This window comes from Xenopus laevis, chromosome 2S (assembly GCF_017654675.1).
Source record: "Xenopus laevis strain J_2021 chromosome 2S, Xenopus_laevis_v10.1, whole genome shotgun sequence".
NCBI lineage: Eukaryota > Metazoa > Chordata > Amphibia > Anura > Pipidae > Xenopus > Xenopus laevis.
Window position 1 is genome coordinate 163901982 of NC_054374.1, and position 21512 is coordinate 163923493.

General features: G+C 42.8%; 1 protein-coding gene across 5 annotated transcripts in view; it reads right to left on the reverse strand.

Moving 5' to 3' along the window:
• The window catches only part of emsy.S (EMSY, BRCA2-interacting transcriptional repressor S homeolog), a 44222-nt gene that overhangs the window by 16201 nt on the left and 6509 nt on the right, over positions 1-21512 (reverse strand). For all 5 annotated transcript variants that reach the window (XM_018250401.2, XM_018250404.2, XM_018250402.2 and 2 more), the window contains 10 exons: positions 16790-16889; positions 16629-16703; positions 14782-14957; positions 14544-14696; positions 12689-12948; positions 12335-12599; positions 10822-11079; positions 3373-3522; positions 1441-1611; positions 1217-1353 (listed from right to left, as the gene is read on the reverse strand). In XM_018250401.2, the coding sequence (XP_018105890.1) occupies positions 1217-1353; positions 1441-1611; positions 3373-3522; positions 10822-11079; positions 12335-12599; positions 12689-12948; positions 14544-14696; positions 14782-14957; positions 16629-16703; positions 16790-16889 (1745 nt within the window). The remainder of the gene's footprint in view (positions 1-1216; positions 1354-1440; positions 1612-3372; positions 3523-10821; positions 11080-12334; positions 12600-12688; positions 12949-14543; positions 14697-14781; positions 14958-16628; positions 16704-16789; positions 16890-21512) is intronic.

The following is a 21512-nucleotide window of genomic DNA, read 5'->3' on the forward strand; positions in this document are numbered from 1 at the left end:
TCGGGATTTTCCCGATAACGGGCCTTTGTAATTTGGATCTTCATACCTTAAGTCTACTAGAAAATCATATAAACATGACATAAACATGAAATAAACATAATAGGATGGTTTTGTTTCCAATAAGGATTAATTACAGTATATCTTAGTTGGGATCGGTTTTATTATTTCAGGGAAAAAGGAAATTATTTTTGAAAATTTGGATTATCTGGATAAAATGGAGTCTATGGGAGACTGCCTTTCCATAATTCAGAGCTTTCTGGATAAGGGGTTTCCTGATAATGGATCCTATACCTGTATATAGATGTGGATAGTAAAGAACATCCAGGCAAGTTCAGTTAAACGAATCCCTGGCTGCACAATGAGCACTTAAACTAACAAAACAATGGTTGATGAAAACAAAAAACAAAATAAAAGCGCAGATTCTGAACACATATTTTTCGTCTGTCTACACAAATGAGGAACCAGTTAATGAAGGTTTCCTTTTTGATAGTCCCAATTCTAGTAATACAACCAATGATGCATGGTTCACACATGAGGAAATACAAAAGAGACTAGAACATGTTAAGATAAACAAAGGTCTGGGGCCAGATAGTATTCATCCCAGGGTACTTAGCGAGCTTAGCTCTGTCATTGCCAAACCTCTTTACTTCATTTTTCAGGATTCGAAGGTCTGGTATAGTGCCGAGAGACTGGTGAATTGCTATTCAAAAAGGGATCTCGTTTTCAGCCTCATAACTATAGGCCAGTTAGTCTGATGTCAGTAGTAGGAAAGCTTTTCGAAGGGTTAATAAAGGATAAGATACTGGACTTCGTAGAAAATCATAATACTATGAGTGTCATAGTAGTGAGGACAGTGAGGTTGGGGAATGCACTGCCAGGTGATGTGGTTATGCTGATTCAGTTAATGACTATACGAGGGAAGATTTCTTGCACGGACATCATATCAAAGGCTATTGTGATACTAAACTCTATAGTTAGTATAGATATGGGTATATAGAATTTAATTAAAAGTAGGGAGGGGTGTGTATGGATGCTGGGTTTTCATTTGGAGGGGTTGAACTTGATGGACTTTGTCTTTTTTCAACCCGATTTAACTATGTAACTATATATGTAACATAACTATAACCATGGCAGACAGCCTTTTGCAATTAACATGCACTAAAATACTCATCCCCTTGTAGCTGGTAAATATTCAGATAAGGTTTTAATGATTTACCCCCGCATTCAGTAATGTGGTCACTACGTTCTTCCCCGGGAGGCCCTGTATTGTTGTGCCTTTGCCTGTAGTTTTCTGTACCACAATCACATTAGGCTTAGAGGTCATGGGAATAGTGGTGATCTTTGTTGTTGTACCTGTGATTAAATAAACAAAAAGGTAAGGTTGTCTACTTCTCTATGGTGAGTGGATAACTATGCGATACCTTTATCTTGTACACTCACCTGTCACTATATTACTGCTTATGATTTTTCCTCCGAGTGTTGCCAGTGATTTTGGTACCACGGTGATTATGCTCCCACTTGTGGTTTTTACATAGGTAGCCCCGGGTGTAGCAGCCATACGGGCTCCCAATGCAGAGCTGACAGCTGGGCGTGTGTATGTGGCTTGTGTCCCTATGAGTAAAAGGGAGTTTAATAAGGACATGGAAATCACAAAATGCAATCTGTCATCATAAGATCCACTGTGTAAAATCTCTGTTGCTTATACCCACTTAAGAAACTTGGTTGAATTTATCTTAAAGGGGTTGTTCACCTTTGAGATAATTTTAGTATGATGCAGAGTGTAATATTCTGAGACAATTTGCAATTGGTTTTAATTATTTATTATTTAACGATTTTGAGTTATTTAGCAGCTCTTCAATTTGTGTTTTAAGCAATCTGGTAGCTAGGGTCCAAATTACCCTAGCAACCGTGCATTGATTTGAATAAAAGACTGTACTATGTATAGGAGAGACCTGGATAGAAAGAGGAGTACTAAAAAGTAACAATAACAATACATTTGTGGCCTTACAGAGCATTTGTTTTTTTTAGATGAGGTCAGCGACGCCCATTTCAAAGCTGGAAAGAGTCAGAAGAATAAGGAAAATAATTTATTTTTACTATAAAAAATAATGAATATCAATTGAAAAGTTGTTTAGAATTGGCCATTCTATAACATACTAAAAGTTACCTTAGAGGGCATGTAAAGATAATAAAAAAAAATAAAATCCCATTTTTACTTTCTTTAATAAAAAAGAAACCTATCTCCAATATACTTTAATTTAAAAAATGTGTACCGTTTTTATAAGAAACCTGACTGTATGCAGTGAAATTCTCCCTTCATTTACTGCTGTGGATAGGAATTGTCAGACAGTCCCTAACTGCTCTGCAGGGAAACAATTATACTTATGAACAGCAGGGGGAGCCCCATCTTACTTCCCAGCCATGCAGAACTCAAGCAGCTTTGTTTGTTTCCCTGTAGAGCAGTCGGCGACTGTGTAGAGATTTGTATTGGATTTTATTTTTGCCTTTACTGTTTCCAACTCCAGCTGCAGGGACAAAGATCATGGAGCCAGATTTAAACAGGTAAACTGGGATTATAATTAGAGGATTATTTTGCTGCAGCCACTGGTTCTGCAGAGTTGGAGAAAGTTTGTATTAAACAATACAATAACTATAAAATCCACATTAGATTATATGACAACACAGGACCCAGTGCAGTCTGTATATTGTGATTATTAATCAGTCTTGCTGTATCGGCTTCTGGCAGATATTATTTGACTTGTGCTGTTTTGATAATTTAGGACGATCCCTAAGCAGCCCAGACCTCACTGAGCATGTGCACAGTCTTGGTCTTGCAAAGATTTTTAACAAAGTTACAAGATGGTGACCCCCTGTGGCCAACAAGCATAAATCACTTGTTTGTCACTAATTAACCAGCATAAAATGAGGTTGGTCTGTAATATAAGCTGATGCTACACGGCTGATTATTAAATTCTGATGCTAATTGCACTGGTTTCTGTGCTGCCATGTAGTAATTATGTGTATTAATTACTAATCAGCCTTATATTGTGACATTTCCATTCTATGTGTACTGTATATTGTGAGTGAATCAGCAGAAAAGATGGGGAGCTACTGGGGCATCTTTGGGGACACAGATCTTTACTGCTAATGGGTTGTGGTTGCCTTGGGCTGATACAGAAGCACAAAACATCATGTACAACATTTCTACCTACTTCTTTAGTTAGGCTTTAGTTATCCTGTAAACACTTTGCAATCAGCTTCATTTATTTTATATAACAATCATTCATAGCTTTAGTTTTATCCATTTATTCATATAATTCAAGATAATGTAGGCTACCCAGCTAACCGCTATCCCGCAGTACCAATACTTACCACTAGGGGTGGTGACCAGTTTTGTGGTCATGATTGCCCCATTGCTGCTCACCACCATAATGGGAGCGTTGCTGCTATTTGGCAGGGATGCAGAGACTGGTTTGGGCAAAATCTTACTGGGCTGCATTTGCTGAGTGATGATCTTAACACCTAATGTATAAAAAATATATAAGGTTATACAAAAATATAGCAAGATGTATCACATAGCTAAGATGGGCTATCTGGGGTAAATATTGCAAATCCTTTTCTCTTGTCCTACATTGGGGGACACAGGCACCATGGGGATGAAGATTCTGTTGCTTGGAGAAAGGACACTAAAAGGTTAAAGTGGCTCCTCCTCCTCCTGCTCTGGGCTTCATCCCCGCCTACCTCTTCTATCCTCAGTTTTATGACCGAAGAAGAGATGACGAGCCCTACCAATTGCCCATGTGAAGAGAAGGAGCACCTCCCCAATGCAAGCTAAGCATGGTATGAACCACCTGCTGTTTGAACTTGTTGGTATCTGAACAATAACAATTATATATGATATTAACTGATCAACGTTAACTTGAACTAATACAGGGAGGGAAGATCTGTGTCCCCCAATGTAGGACAAGCGAAAAGGATTTAACGGTAAGTACAAAAATCTATTTTTCTCTTGCCTAGATTGGGGGACACAGGCACCATGGGGACGTCCCAAAGCTACCCATGAGGGCGGGACTTTTTATCCCTAGTGTTCAGGGAATAACCGCCTGCAACATTTTCCTCTTGAAGCTCGCTTCAGCTGAGGCGAATGTATGCACCTTGTCGAATTTGGAAAAAGGTGTGTGTGGATGACCACACTGCAGTCCTACAGGCCTGTTTTGCTGAAGCCTCGTGGCGAACCACCCAAGAAGTGCTGAGCGAACGAGTAGAATAAGCTGAACCCAGAAGGGTGTGGCCTTACCTCGAACCTGTGGAAGGAAAAGTCTTGCAGGCCCTAGATGGCCCCTCGCATTCCTAAGCCCCCCTCCAAGGTAGACTGAGCAGTTTCAAAGTGCCCATGGGGCCCTTCTATGAACTGTTTCAAGACTACCCAGGAGACAGTGTGCGATCTGAGAAGGTCCTTATCAGTAGCATGTTATGTTATCCTTTTGCTTCTAGCAGGTGCCCTGGCCTTGAAGCTCTCCCACTATGTTACTCCCTTCTCGTTCACATAGCTAGCTAACACTAGATAATTGTACACTGAGACACTATGATAGATACTTGGCAATACTCCCTTTTCTCCCTAGAGAGGCCTTTTCCCATTGAAGTTCCTCTCCTGAAGGGTATATAATGTGTGGTCAATCTTTTGTTTCTCGGTTCTGACCTACTTGTGTATCAGAACCCACGGAGCTTGTGTATGTTTATTATATAAATAATAAACTTGGATTATTCCTTTTACCTCGGTGATCTCCGGTCTTTGGATTATTCCCTAACAAACCTCATAGGCCTTCAAGATTGCTGGTTAGAGGAGGACAAGGTGCTCCAGAATTAGTTGTAAGGTAACTCAACAAACAGTGAAAGTGGTCCGGGTGCACCAGCCCATGACTAAGCACCCTCAAGGGTGTGAAACACGTAGGATGGATGGAGATGAAGCTACATTTTTAACTTTTCTACCAATAAATGTATTTTTTAACTGAATATCTCTGGTCTTGTGGATCCGTTCGAGTGCCGGTCAGCCCTGCTTCCTTATCTTCTTCAAGATTGCTGACCTAATCCATCTTAGCAATGGTGGCCTTAGATGCCTTAAAGCTTTTCAGTGGTCCTTCTGGTAGGACAAAGAGGTCGTCCACCTTCCTTATGCTCTTGGTAGCCTTGGTGTATGTTCTGAGAGAACAAACCACATCTAAGTTGTGTAACTTCTGTTCCAATTTTGTCTTTGGTTCAGGACAAAATGAAGGAACCACCAGGACCTGGTTAAGATGAAATTCTGACACCACCGGGTAGGTCTCAACACCACCTTGTCCTTGTGAAAAATCAAAAATGGTGGACGACAGGATAGAGCTTTTGAAACTCGTCTAGCCGAAGTGATGGCCGATAGAAAAACTACCTTAAGAGTCAGCAGAGGTGATGGAATTAAATCCAATGGCTCAAGCGGTTGCTCCTGCAATATGGAAATTATGGAGATCCCAGGGAGGGATTGGATGACGGTATGGAGGTATCATCCTCAATGTTCCCTGGAGGAAGGTCTTGATGTTGGGCAGCATTGCAAGCTGCTGCTGAAAAGGGATGGATAAGGCTGATACCTGAACCTTCAGTGAGGTGAGCGCCAGCCCTTTGTCTAAACCCTTGTGAAGGAATAACAATTGGCTACCTTCGTCCCAAGACTGGGGGTCTTTGGCTTTAGATTCACACTAAGATATGAATGTCCTCCATACCCTGTGGTAGATGTGTGCCGAGATAGGCTTTCTGGCACTTAGTAAGGTCGGTATAGCCTTTTTTTTTTTGAACTCCTGATCTGGCTAGGATTAGGGCATTGAATGCCATGCCGTTAAAGCCAGCCGTGGTGAACTCGGTGGAGGATCGGTCCCGGAGATAACCGATCCCTTCTGTCAGGAAGGTGGAATGGTGCGTCCACTGATAACTTATGAGCTCTGAGAACCAAGTGCGGTGTGGCCAGTAGGGTGCCACTAAAAGTGTTTCTACCCTTTCTTGTCTTATTTTCTGGATTACCCTTGGCAGAAGTGCTAGTGGTGGAAAGACATTTGCTAGGTGAAACTGCCACGGAACCACCAGTGTGTCCACTGCTAGGCCAGCGGGTCATTGCTTCTTGCGATGAACCTCAGAAGCTTGTTGTTGTAGCTGGATGCCATTAAGTCTACTTCCGGAGTGCCCCACCTTGCCAGAATCAAACCTCTGGGTGTGGGCTCCACTCGCCCTGATCTAAGGTCTCTCGGCTGAGAAAATCTGCTATCCAATTGTCCACTTCTGGGATATGAACTGCGGAGATAGCTGGTACGGTGTTTTCCGCCCACAGAAGAATTTGCTGTGCCTCTGCGAGGGCCGCTTGACTCCTTGGTGGCTGATGTAAGCCACCGCTGTTACATTGTCCGATTGTATTCTTACAGGTAGATCTGTATTCTTACTGGTAGATCGAAGTCTGTCTGACCAGTGGAGCAATGAGAGGTGGATTGCTCTTAATTTTAGGATGTTGATGGGGAGTAGTTGTTTTCTGTGACCAACGTCCCTGCACTGTAAGGTCTCCCAATACTCCTCTGGTGTTGGAGTATCAGTCTCTGTAAGGCTCTGGTGTTGAGCTGCATGTATGGAATCACAGGAGGACACCATAGTACCCAGCACTCTCATGGCAAATCGTAAATGTATCTGATCCGCTTTCTGCAGAACTGACAGGAGCCCCTGCATTGAGGTGATCTTGAATTGGGGAAGGAAGGCTCTTCTCACTGAAGAATTTAGGACAAGCCCTAAATATTCTGTTCTCTGAGAAGGTATGAGTCGAGATTTTTGGAAGTTTATCTGCCAGCCTAACAGCGTTAGTATCTGCATCACTGTCTGGAGATAAGTTGCGGCCAGTGCCATGAAACGGCCTTTACCAGTAGGTCGTCCAGGTATGGTATGACACTCACTCCCTGCACTCGCAGGTCCTCTAGTGTTGCAGCCATGACCTTTGTGACTACCCTTGGCGCGGAGGATAGTCCGAAGGGTAGCGCCACGAATTGCCAATTTTCTCCTGCCACTGAATAGCAAAGGAACCGGTGGTGGTTGGGATGTATGGGGACATGCAGGTGTGCATCTTTAATGTCGATCAACGCCATGAAATCCTCTAAGTCCAGGTACATTAGGACTAACTGGATGGATTCCATATTAAAGTGGTGCTTCTTTAAATGGTCGTTTTGTGCCTTTAGGTCTAGCACTGGGCGAAAAGATCCGTCTTTTTTGGGTAGAAACCGAAGCCCTTTTACCTTTGGGGTACTAGCCCAGAGGCGGTCAGGGCGTGCAGAACCCTTTGGAACGCTGAGTGCCTTGGTTCTCCGGTATGAGAGAATTCTATGACATAGTCCTGGGATATGATCTGTAGGACCCAGGGGTCCAGTACTCTCAGCCATCACACCTCCCGAAAGTGACTTAAGTGTCCACCTAAGGGTAAGCTTTCAGGGGTGGGCACCTCCTCATGTGGAGGCTGTTTGTCCTGTGTGGGCTAAGGTGCAGCTCTGCTTGCGGACCAAGAAGTGGTCTCCCTTGACTGGAATCTGGGGCGGGTTGGAGCTTGTTGTTTTTCATGTTGGGACCTTTGCAAAAGGGAAGAAAAAATGGTGGCCTTTTGAAGGTAATCCTCTTGGGTCTCTTTTGCAGAAGTAAAGTGTTCTTGCCTCCTGTAGCTTGAGAAATTATGTTCTCTAGTTCAGTGCCGAAAAGTTGTTTTCCTAGAAATGTGAGACCAACCAGAGACCACTTCGAGGTAAGATATGCTGACCAGTTCTTCAGCCAAAGGAAACGTCTGGCTGCAATGGATTGTGCCGAAGCCCTTGTGTCGAGCTTAGCCGTGTCCAGGGCCGCTTCGCAAATATATGTGTTTGCGTCCGCTACCAGAGCTAGAAGGAGGTCTGTGGAGGGGCCTTCTGAGCCAATGAGTTGGGCCACCTGTTCCACCCAAACCTCCATTGCCCTTGATACCCATGCGGTGGCAAAAATAGGTCAGAGAGCTCCGGCTACTGCTGTTAAATCGCCTTGCAGAAACTCTCAAGACGTTTGTCGATAGGATCCTTAAAGGAAGCCGCATTGGCTACTGGAATGGTGGTGGTCTTTGACAGTCTCGAGACCGGTGGGTCCACTGCTGGGAGTGAAGACCAAGGGTCTGTACTGTCCTCAGTAAAATGATAAGTTTGAGTAAAGCGCTTGGAAAATTGGACTCTATGGTCTGGAGTTTTCCATTGTGCTTTAATGATGTCCCCCAGCTGTTTATAGGCTAGAAAGACACAAGAAGGCTTCTTTTGCCTCTTGAAAATGTTTTTGGTTGGCTCTGCTGAAGGCGGGGTGTCTACTAGACATAGTGCCTGTAATACTACCTGAATCAGGCTCTCAACCTCTTTGTGATCTAGGGGCATCCTCATCCGATTCATCTCCGGATAATATCTGTCCCTCTTCCCCTGATGCCTCTACCTCTTCATCAGGCAATACAGGTGGGGAAAGGGGAGATCGCTTTGTGTGCAGAGCTGACATGCAGCAAGTAATGGGGGGAGGGAATTGACTTAGCTCCTCGTGCCAGCTAGGAATGCGCAATAAAAGGTGTACCCTCCGTTGTGGCTATTGGTGCAGCCTCCGGGAGCGGGAACCAGTTGCCCAGGGTAGTGAGGGGGGGGGGAGCTCCCAGCCTGCAGCCTCCGTAGAGCGGGAAGGCTATAGAGCATCTTCAGATCAGAAGTCCTGGCTGGAGGGGTTCTGGAAGAGAAACACTGACCCCAGTAGTGGCAGGATACTGAAAACTGTACCATTGCTCCCAGCCACTAAGTGTCCGTCCTCCTTCTGAGGACACTAAAAGAAAACGGAGGATTGAGGAGGTAGGCGGGGATGAAGCCCAGAGCAGGAGGAGGAGGAGCCACTTTTTAGTGTCCTTTCTCCAAGCAACAGAATCTTCATCCCCATGGTGCCTGTGCCCCCCAATCTAGGCTAGAGAAAAGGGATCAGCTACACAGGTGCAACACACACTAGGGTCAACCGTATTTTAATCCTGCCTACACAATCTTTTAAAGGAATATGCTGACAACTGGTTCATCAAGAATTAAACACAAGGAACAGTAACACCAAAAAAGTGTTTTAAAGTAACAAAAATATCATGTACTGTCACTGGTAAAACTGACCTGTTTGCTTCAGAAACACTACTATAGTTTATATAAACAAGCTGCTGTGTAGCCATGGGGACAGCCATTCAAGCACAGGATACACAGTAGATAACAGATAAGTACTACTATAGTTTATATAAACAAGCTGCTGTGTAGCCATGGGGGCAGCCATTCAAGCACAGGATACACAGTAGATAACAGATAAGTACTACTATAGTTTATATAAACAAGCTGCTGTGTAGCCATGGGGGCAGCCATTCAAGCACAGGATACACAGTAGATAACAGATAAGTACTACTATAGTTTATATAAACAAGCTGAAGTGTAGCCATGGGGGCAGCCATTCGAGCACAGGATACACAGTAGATAACTGATAAGTACTACTATAGTTTATATAAACAAGCTGCTGTGTAGCCATGGGGGCAGCCATTCAAGCACAGGATACACAGTAGATAACAGATAAGTACTACTATAGTTTATATAAACAAGCTGCTGTGTAGCCATGGGGGCAGCCATTCAAGCACAAGATACACAGTAGATAACAGATAAGTACTACTATAGTTTATATAAACAAGCTGCTGTGTAGCCATGGGGCAGCCATTCAAGCACAGGATACACAGTAGATAACAGATAAGTACTACTATAGTTGATATGAACAACCTGCTGTGTAGCCATGGAGGCAGCCATTCAAGCACAGGATACACAGTAGATAACATAAGTACTACATTTATGTGATCTACTGTGTATCCTGTGCTTGAATGGCTGCCCCCATGGCTACACAGCAGCTTGTTTATATAAACTATAGTAGTACTTATCTATTATCTACTGTGTATTCTGTGCTTGAATGGCTGCCCCCATGGCTACACAGCAGCTTGTTTATATAAACTATAGTAGTGTTTCTGAAGCAAACAGGTCAGTTTTACCAGTGCAGCACAACAGTACATGTTATTTTTGTTACTTTAAAACACTTTTTTGGTGTTACTGTTGCTTTAAGAGCTGAGGTATGAAAGCACTCCCATCTCTCCATATGGTGTACACCTTCACCTTCTCCTACTACAAAACAATTCACTTCTACACCAAGCACAGGCAGTGAGATAACAGAGTGTTTAGAGGGATCGGGTTGAGTGAGAGACTGCATTACCGACGAGAGACTGCATTACCGACGAGAGACTGCATTACCGACGAGAGACTGCATTACCGACGAGAGACTGCATTACCGACGAGAGACTGCAATACCGACGAGAGACTGCAATACCGACGAGAGACTGCAATACCGACGAGAGACTGCATTACCGACGAGAGACTGCAATACCGACGAGAAACTGCATTACCGACGAGAGACTGCAGTACCGACGAGAGACTGCAGTACCGACGAGAGACTGCAATACCGACGAGAGACTGCAATACCGACGAGAGACTGCAATACCGACGTCACAACCAGAGACCACAGGAAGGAACCATTAGCGATAAGATGGATTAGCCACATAACTTGCAAGATTCGTTTTAAAATGATTTACAAAATCTGCTGCTCTTCACTGCACTGCTTTGAACCAAAGAAGCACCTGGTCAGACAGGCACCATAACAACAACTTGTCTGTAGATAAAATGACATGTTGTTTTAAGGTAATCAAACGGTAGGAGACCTACTCACCGGATTCCTGCTTGATCTGTATGGTTGGTTTCATGGCAGCAGGCTGCGCAGTGGGTGGGTGAGTCATTGTAGCTGGATGTGCAATTGCTGTGGCCTGGGTCAGATGCTGCGTCTGTGGGGATATCTGATGTAACTGATGCTTGGGGGGCTGCTGGTATTGTTTTGGTAACTGGGCCAAGATCTGACTGGGGGAAGTAACCAGACTTTTGGGGGATGGTAATCTATTGGTTGCTGCCTTGACTGCAGATGATGAAGTACCTGAAATAGAGGGAGAGCAGATAAAGTATTAGTTGGGTGGGAAAGTATAGGAATGCAAAGCCAACATAGGGCTCATTTACAAACACAGTGCAATGGGAAATATTCACATACAAAATGTTGTATTTTAACCACAATGCAGCATTTTTTAAAGGGGAACAATCACGAAAATGAAAATGTAATATAAGCTTCCTCATACTGAAATAAGAAACTTTCTAAATCCAATTAAAAATTCTGCATTGTTTCTGAAATAATCAAGTTTATCTTCACTATCCCTCTCTCAGCATCTGTTTCTCTTCATTCTCTCTTCATGCAGCAGTTGGGTGTCAGATATTCACTGACAGTTAGATCCAATATATCTTATAGGGGGGCTCCTTTTGCCTAGAAGATGTATTAGAGCTCACTCTATTAAACTCACCAGACATCATGTCTCTCTATATGCAGGATTTGTGCCAAAGGCAGTTATTTTGTTTGTACTGGAATCAGTTATTTGAGTATGTTCTAATACATTTTAATAGAGTGAGCTCTAATACATCTTCGAGGCAAAAGGAACCCCCCTATAAGATATATTGGATCTAACTGTCAGTGAATATCTGACACCCAACTGCTGCATGAAGACAGAATGAAGAGAAACAGATGCTGAATGAGGAATAGTTAAGATAAACTTGATTATTTCAGAAACAATGCAGAATATTTAATTGATCGTATTTAGTTTCTTATTTCAGTGTGCTGAAGCTTATATTACATTTTCATTTTTGCGATAGTTCCCCTTTAAGTTATTGTTCACAGTAGGCAGAATAGGTCTGTGACCCCTTCACATATGAAAAGTCTTTCATCACACTTTCAAACTGTTAACTCACAAATTTTGGATTCGGCCGAACCTCAGAATCCTTCGTGAAAGGTTTCGTCGAATATCAAACCAAATCCTAATTTGCATATGCAAATTAGGGGTGGGAAGGGGGGGAAAACATTTTTTACTTCCCTGTTTTGTGACAAAAAGTCACGCGATTTTCCTTCCCGCCCCTAATTTGCATATGCAAATTTGAATTTGGTTCGGCAGAGAAGAAGGATTCGACCGAATCCTAATCCTGCTGAAAAAGGCTGAATCCTGCCCGAATCCCGAACCGAATCCTGGATTCAGTGCATCGCTACTTAGAACAATAAAAGTGCCCCCCCTTCCGGAACCCTAGCCTCAGAGAAGCCCCCAGGGAAACCACAAAATTGTGAGAACCAATAATCAGAGAAACACTGTACTCACCTTGTGCTACTGTTGACATGAGCAGAGATGGAGTAGAGGATACCACTGAAGTAACAGCAATACTAGCGGAGCTCAGTGGTGGAGAAGATGAACTGCTGCTTGCGACTACAGAGGACTGAGAGGCAGTGACTACAAGCGGCTGCTTTTGTGTTGCCGAGGTGATGACAGAAGTGGGGACCAGTTTTGTGACAGCAGCATAATTGTGGGACTTGGATAATATGTTGGGAACGAATGTTGAACTCGGAGAGGTGGTAACTATTATTACCTGGGATAAAAACAAACACCAACCTCATCAGTATAGAGGGAAAAAAAAAAAAAGATCAGAGCAGATAATTTCAAGATGGACACACTGACCTTTTGTGTGGAAGTGTTTGTGGTCTGGGTTGAAGGCTTGGAGAATGTGATCTTCACAGGAGACATGTGGGGGGGTAAGGAGTTGGCAATGCTCTGCATGATGTTGCTCATCTTGGGGCTGCCAGTCACAGGCACCGTGATTGTTTTGGAGACTGGCGTGGTGGGTTTGGGCACTTCCTTTAGTATCACTGGAGAAGAGCTGTTGGAATTTGTGCGCCTCCTTTTACGTGGCTTCTCGTCGTCATCTGAGCAGTTGACACCTGCAAAAGAAATTCAATAAAGGGGGGTTAAAGTATGATGCGGTGCATAGTAACGACTTCTGACTGGTTCCTATGGATTACAGCAAAGCAATGCTTAAGGCTCCACTATTTTAAGCTGTTTGCCCAGAAACATCTTTAAAGGGATACGGTCATGGGAAAACATACTTTTTTTCAAAACGCCTCAGTTAATAGCGCTGCTCCAGCAGACTTCTGCACTGAAATCCATTTCTCAAAAGAGCAATTTTTAATTTTGAAATCTGACATGGAGCTAGACATATTGTCAGTTTCCCAGGTGCCCCCAGTCATTTGACTCGTGTTGTGATAAACTTCAGTCACTCTTTACTGCAGTACTGCAATTTGGAGTGATATCACCCCCTCCCTTTCCCCCCCAGCAGCCTAACAACAGAACAATGGGAAGGTAACCAGATAGCAGCTCCCTAACACAAGATAACAGCTGCCTGGTTGATCTAAGAACAACTCTCAATAGTAAAATCCAGGTCCCACTGAGACACATTCAGTTACATTGAGTAGGAGAAACAACAGCCTGCCAGAAAGCAGTTCCATCCTAAAGTGCTGGCTCTTTCTGAAATCACATGACCAGGCAAAATGACCTGAGATGCACCTACACACCAATATTACAACTAAATACACTTGTTGGTTCAGGAATGAAATTTTACATGGTACAGTGAATTATTTGCAGTGTAAACTGTAATTTAGGAATAAAAACGACACCATAAAAATCATGATTTCCAGATATCGAGGTTTTATTAACCCCCCATAATCCAAACTTTTTACATCTTCCTCCGGACTTCCTCTGTGACTTCTTGTAGTTCCAAAAGTAGAGTGCTTTTATAAAGGCCACAGTTCTCCTCAATGACTTTAAATATTAAAAAAATAAATATATATATATATATATATATATATATATATATATATATATATAAATAAATAAATATAATACACAAAAGCCATGAATATCCTGTAAATTATATCCTTATAAACGGTGAGTAGTGATGTCATCAGTTATAAACGGTGAGTTCTGATGTCATTTTTGTCACATGACTCATTGAAATGTGTGTATTATAATAAATAAAGTACCCCCACTTGCAAAATATGAGGATATTAGAAGTTACCTCGGAGTTCCATGACCTGTATAAAAACACTCGGCCTTTGGCCTCGTACTTTTTCCTTGATAAGTTATAATATCCTTATATTTTACAAGAGGGGGTACATTATTCACTATATATATATATATATATATATATATATATATATATATATATATATATATATATATATATATATATATATATATATATATATATATATATATATACATATATACATACACATATACATATACAAGTATGGGACCTGTTATCCAGAATGCTCAGGACCTGGGTTTTTGCAGATAACGGATCTTTCTGTAATTCGGATACCGTTAGTCTTTAAAATCATGTAAATATTAAAGCCAATAGGCTGGTTTTGCTGCCAATAAGGATTAATTATATCTTAGTTGGGATCAAGTACAAGCCACTGTTTTATTATTACACAGAAAATGGAAATCATTTTTAATATATCTACAGGTTACTTACTTTTGACATAGACGGTGCTGCCGCTTGGAAGGACAACGACATTGGACGCAGGACTGGCAGGGCGAGGGGACTTCACAGTAGCTACACTTCCACTAGGAATTGGGGTGGAAGTCGGTGTTGATGTAGTACTCGTATAGGAGTAACAAACCACCACTGGGGGAGACAAACACTTGTTATGATTAATCATGTTCTGTATTCTTGGAAGCGTATCTTATGTGATCTCGCTAGATGCACTTACCTTCTTTGTTGCCAGTCTCTGCAGGATCAGGAAGGGAGGCATTGTGATGCCCTGCAGCATTAGCCACTGCGTTGGCCGTAGCTGTAAAAGCTGTTTGAGGGACTAAGCGCGGCATCAGGGGTACCAAGCGTCGTCCCTCTATTGACCACTCAGAAGAGCTATTTGGACCAGACATACTAAAAAGGGAAAACGTCAAAATGATTAAACCATTCTGAGCTTGACTGCAGCTTCCAGCATGCTTATACCCATAATAATATGTTAAAGAATGCTGGATATTGTAGTCTAGCAACCCGAATTTAAAGGGGTAGTTCACGTTTAAAGGAGACACCAAATACTGAGCAAAAGTAAGTGAATACCGGTTCACTTACTTTTGCCACACACACGTTATTGGATAGTTTTTTTTTCTCAATAAATACATGACCAAATATAATAATTTGTGTTTCATTTGTTTATCTGGGTTTTCTTCATCGCCTCTTAGTACTTGTCTGAAAATCAGATGATGTTTTAGGTCACACACACACACACACACAAATATATATTAAAACTTCTTTAAAGGAGAACTAAACCTTAAAAATAAATATGGTTAAAAATGGCATATTTTATATAGTGAACTTATTGCACGATTCTAAAGTTTGAGCTTGTCAATAGCAGCAATGATCCAGGACTTCAAACTTGTCACAGGGGGTCACCATCTTGGAAAGTGTCTGTGACACTCACATGCTCAGTGGGCTCTGATTGGCTGATGAGAAGCTAAGCTTAGGGCTCGTCACTAATTATCCAGCAGAAAATGAGCTTCCCTGGCTGTAATATAAGCTGATGCTACAGGTTTGCTGATTATTAAATTCTGATGCTAATTGCACTGGTTTCTGTGCTGCCATGTAGTAATTATGTGTATTAATTACTAATCAGCCTTATATTGTTACATTTCTATTCTATGTGTACTGTATATTGTGAGTGGCTCCCTAAGCTCAGTAAGTGACAGCAGCACAGAGCATGTGCAGTGAATCAGCAGAAAAGAAGATGGGGAGCTACTGGGGCATCTTTTGGAGACACAGATCTTTACTGCTAAAGGGCTGTGGTTGCCTTGGGCTGGTACAGAAGCACACAACGTCATGTACAACATTTCTACCTAATTCTTTAGTTACACTTTAGTTCTCCTTTAAAGGAAAACTATACCCCCCAAACAATGTAGATCTAGAAAGATACTGCATAAAACAGCTCATATGTAAAATCCTGCTTCATGTAAATAAACCATTTCCATAATAATATACTTTTCTAGTAGTATGTGCCATTGGGTAATCCTAAATAGAAAACTGCCATTTTAAAAAATAAGGGCTGACCCCTGGGATCGTAGGATTCACTGTGCACGCAAACAAACCAAACATGTAAGGTCACATGAGCCAATTAAACACTTTTGCTTCCACACTTCTTCCTGTTACAGTAAGAGCTGCAGTATTTCTGGTCAGGTGATCTCTGAGGCTGCACAATGACCACCACTAAATGGTGGCTCAGATGTAAAAGGGGTTTGGTAAGATTCTTTAAATATGCCACTTAATTTGATATAAACCATCTGTTGCTTAAATAATCATTTTAGGGATAAAGTTTTCCTTTAAGCCTATATAATAAAAGGCACCGAGTTTGCGAAGTAGCAGTAACCCATAGCAACCAATCAAATGTTTTGCTTTTAATCAAGTGACCAGTAAATCCTATGTGCTGACTGGTTGCTATGGGTTACTACTCTTGGGCAAACTTAGTGTCTTTTATTACAAAACCCCCTTAATGATTATCTTTTTGCCCATCAGGAAAGCCTACAGTTTCTAATATATACACTATAATTCAGAACCCACTTGTGGGCAATAGTTGTAAGACGCTCATCGTTGACGGCTCTTCGGACCTCAGCGCGGTGTCGCTCTGTTGAAATGCTGCCATGAAAAAAAAATAACGTAAGTCACCAAATAAAGGGAGTGAAAGTGTGAAATTTAAAGCAAAGTAGTCAGGAGATCCAGACCTTAATACTTTGGAAAGTTCTCCTAGAAGCTCCTTCTTCTCCTTGCTGAGGTCTCCCTGTGCCCTAAGAGCACTAATAACGCCCGCATACGCCTCCAGTTCTGCAAGAAAATAAGAAAAAAACAAGAATAAATGAGGCTGAACATAAAAGGGTTTATCTGCTGTCAGCACATGGGATCATACCATCATTTTATAGGATAAGCTTAGCAAATTTTCCCTTTAATAGCCATGTCAGACTATGTCCAATTCAAGTCTAGTTGTCAAGGCCTTGATTGAGGGGGTGACGATCAATTAGAAATGTACAGTGTAGTATTTATATAACATAGCGGGGCTCATTTATAAACACTGGGCAAATTTGCTCCTGGGCAGTAACCCATGGAAACCAATTGGATGATTGCTTTCAGCGCTCAACCTGCAGCGGACTGAAAAAAAAGCTAATCGCTGATTGGTTGCTATGGGTTACTGCCCAGGTGCAGGTGTTTATAAATGACCCCCAGTGTATTGATATATCATACAGTACATAAATATAGGTAAGGGATCCCTTATCAAAAAAACAGTTATCCAGAAAAATCTAAATTAGGGATGCACCGAATCAACTATTTTGGATTCGGGTGAACCCCGAATCCTTCGCAAAAGATTTGGCTGAATACCGAATCGAATCCTAATTGCATATGCCAATTAGGGATGGGAAGGGGAGAAAAAAAATAAAATCTCCTTGGTTTTTTGACAAAAAGGCATGCAATTTCCCTCCCCATCCCAAATTTGCATATGCATGAAATGGAATGTTTACATTAGGGATGCACCAAATACACTATTTTGGATTCGGGCAAACCATCGAATCCTTCGCGGAAGATTCAGTTGAATGCCAAACCGAATCTTAATTTGCATATGCAAATTAGGAGTAGGAAGGGGAAAACATATTTTACTTCCTTGTCACGTGATTTCCCTCCAAACCCTAATTTGCATGTGCAAATTAGAATTCGGATTTGGTCCGGCAGGGCAGAAGGATTTGTCCGAATCCTGCTGAAAAAGGCCAAATCCTGTCCGAATCCCAAACCGAATCCTGGATTCGCTGCATCCCTAATCTAAATTATGGGAAAGTCACCTCCCCATGTCAACATTTAAATCAAAGAATTCAATATTTGAAACATATTTCTTTAAACAATATAACGGTACTTTATACTTAATCCTAAAATATCGTAATTAGATAATTAATCCTTATTGGAAGAAAAGCAATCATATTTTGTTTATTTAAAAAAACACCCCCAGAGCCTGAGCATTCTGGATAACAGGTCCCATACCTGTACTACAATATATACATTGCTAGTCTCCTGCAAGCCTTCCTGAGCAACATGTATTTATAAAGCAACAACATAAGCCACAGTGCTGTACAATAAATAAGCTTCTACAGTGAATATACAGAATAACACACATAGCGATTTTCAAATTTAGTAGGACACCCTCTTGCCTCATACGTCAGTTTTATATTTAACAATGACTTTCCTATTAACAACAACTATTGTTGTACAGTGGGAGGTTGGGGAACCATCTATTTTAGATCCAAAGTCTTTTTAGCATAGAATAGCACCGTTTTAATAAGAATTCTGGTCTTGACTAGAGGAAGTTAGCCTTCCACAATCCCTAGTAGACAGACTTCTGGTGTACAAGCCCCGGGGAATGCCAATTGTTCTCATAAGTGGCTTATTACTAGGGATGCACCGAATCCACTTTTTTGGATTCGGCCGAACCCCCGAATCCTTTGTGAAAGATTCGGCCGAATACCGAACCGAATCCGAACCCTAATTTGCATATGCAAATTAGGGGTGGTAAGGGGAAAACATTTTTTACTTCCTTGTTTTCTGACAAAAAGTCATGCAATTTCCCTCCCGTCCCTAATTTGCATATGCAAATTAGGATTTGGATTCTGTTCGGCTGGGCAGAAGGATTCGTCCGAATCCTGCTGAAAAAGGCCGAATCCTGGCCAAATCCCGAACCGAATCCTGGATTCGGTGCATCCCTACTTATTACGTCTGTCCAGTATTTGGAAATTAGTGGATAGTCTCATACTAAAGGTGGCCATACACGGACCGATAAAAGCTGCCGACAGACTGTGTCGGCAGCTTATTGGCCCGTGTATGGGGGCCCCCGACGGGCTTCCCCGATCGAGATCTGGCCGAAAGTCGGCCAGATCTCGATCGGATGGGGTTAAAAATCCCGTCGGATCGCGGCCGCATCTGTTCGTTGATGCGGTACCGCGATCCGACCGCCCGTTTGCGAGCGCTAGGATCCGATCGTTGGGCCCTAGGGCCCACGATCGGATCAGCCCGATATTGCCCACCTCAAGGTGGGCATATCGGAGGGAGATCCGCTCGTTTGGCGACATCGCCAAACGAGCGGATCTATCCGTGTATGGCCACCTTTAGTGATCAAATGGGGCTTCTGGTAAACTACATTTGGGACATCGCGCTTCATTGGCACTGGTGTGAGATATAAATGATGGATTAGTTCAAACTGGATAAGACGGTCCCTAATAGAGATTAAAAACCCATAAAGGTCATCTGTGGCCTCGTCCCAATCATCTGGATCTAGTGAGGGGATCATGTGCTGCCACTTCTGCTGATCTTTAGCGAATGGGGCTGGGAGGCATGTGATTAGTGATCTGTATAGTCTAGACTAGAGACCAGTTTGTCAGCCCTGGGGTCCCACAAGATCTCTTCAAATTTCGGGATAACGCAAGTGACCTGGAGTATAGAGAACTGCACACGAAAGGCCTCCCTGAGTTGCATATATCTAAACCACTGAATTGTTGGTTGAGCAGTTACTTGTTTAATTTGGTCCAAGGTGGGAAACTTGGAGTCTATCAGGAGATCACAGAGATTGAATGTGTCTCTGGGGCCAGTAAAAGAAGTCCTGCAGTTCTTGCAGGTGAGGAAGATTTGTGTTTCTCCATAAGGGTAAGTGCGGAGAAATAAGGGGGGTAGATACTTTTGAAATTTTGCAAGCCGATAGCCATGCTAGGGTAGGGAGTGGAGATTGTAGTGGGGAGTGATCGTAGTCCCCAGCCCTCCTATATTGAACATTACGAATCGCTTCTAGTGAACCCACTAGAGTTCCCAGCAATGAGCTACTTGGGTTGTCCTCGTTAGGATGAAACCATGTGTGTATCATAGAACTGCCCTGCCAAATAATAGAAGAGGAGGTGTGGGAGAACGAGGCCTTCCCTATCTGTAGGGGCAGTTAAAGGGATATTGTCATGGGAAAACATGTTTTTTTCAAAACACATCAGTTAATAGTGCTGCTCCAGCAGAATTCTGCACTGAAATCCATTTCTCAAAAGAGCAAACAGATTTTTTTTATATTCAATTTTGAAATCTGACATGGGGCTAGACATTTTGTCAATTTCCCAGCTGCCCCTGGTCATGTGACTTGTGCCTGCACTTTAGGAAGAGAAATGCTTTCTGGCAGGCTGCTGTTTTTTCCTGCTCAATGTAACTGACTGTGTCTCAGTGAGACATGGTTTTTACTATTGAGTGCTGTTCTTAGATCTACCAGGCAGCTGTTATCTTGTGTTAGGGAGCTGCTAGGATTCTGTTCGGCTGGGCAGAAGGATTCGTCCGAATCCTGCTGAAAAAGGCCGAATCCTGGCCAAATCCCGAACCGAATCCTGGATTCGGTGCATCCCTACTTATTACGTCTGTCCAGTATTTGGAAATTAGTGGATAGTCTCATACTAAAAGGTGGCCATACACGGACCGATAAAAGCTGCCGACAGACTGTGTCGGCAGCTTATGGCCCGTGTATGGGGGCCCCCGACGGGCTTCCCCGATCGAGATCTGGCCGAAAGTCGGCCAGATCTCGATCGGATGGGGTTAAAAATCCCGTCGGATCGCGGCCGCATCTGTTCGTTTGATGCGGTACCGCGATCCGACCGCCCGTTTGCGAGCGCTAGGATCCGATCGTTGGGCCCTAGGGCCCACGATCGGATCAGCCCGATATTGCCCACCTCAAGGTGGGCATATCGGAGGGAGATCCGCTCGTTTGGCGACATCGCCAAACGAGCGGATCTATCCGTGTATGGCCACCTTTAGTGATCAAATGGGGCTTCTGGTAAACTACATTTGGGACATCGCGCTTCATTGGCACTGGTGTGAGATATAAATGATGGATTAGTTCAAACTGGATAAGACGGTCCCTAATAGAGATTAAAAACCCATAAAGGTCATCTGTGGCCTCGTCCCAATCATCTGGATCTAGTGAGGGGATCATGTGCTGCCACTTCTGCTGATCTTTAGCGAATGGGGCTGGAGGCATGTGATTAGTGATCTGTATAGTCTAGACTAGAGACCAGTTTGTCAGCCCTGGGGTCCCACAAGATCTCTTCAAATTTCGGGATAACGCAAGTGACCTGGAGTATAGAGAACTGCACACGAAAGGCCTCCCTGAGTTGCATATATCTAAACCACTGAATTGTTGGTTGAGCAGTTACTTGTTTAATTTGGTCCAAGGTGGGAAACTTGGAGTCTATCAGGAGATCACAGAGATTGAATGTGTCTCTGGGGCCAGTAAAAGAAGTCCTGCAGTTCTTGCAGGTGAGGAAGATTTGTGTTTCTCCATAAGGGTAAGTGCGGAGAAATAAGGGGGGTAGATACTTTTGAAATTTTGCAAGCCGATAGCCATGCTAGGGTAGGGAGTGGAGATTGTAGTGGGGAGTGATCGTAGTCCCC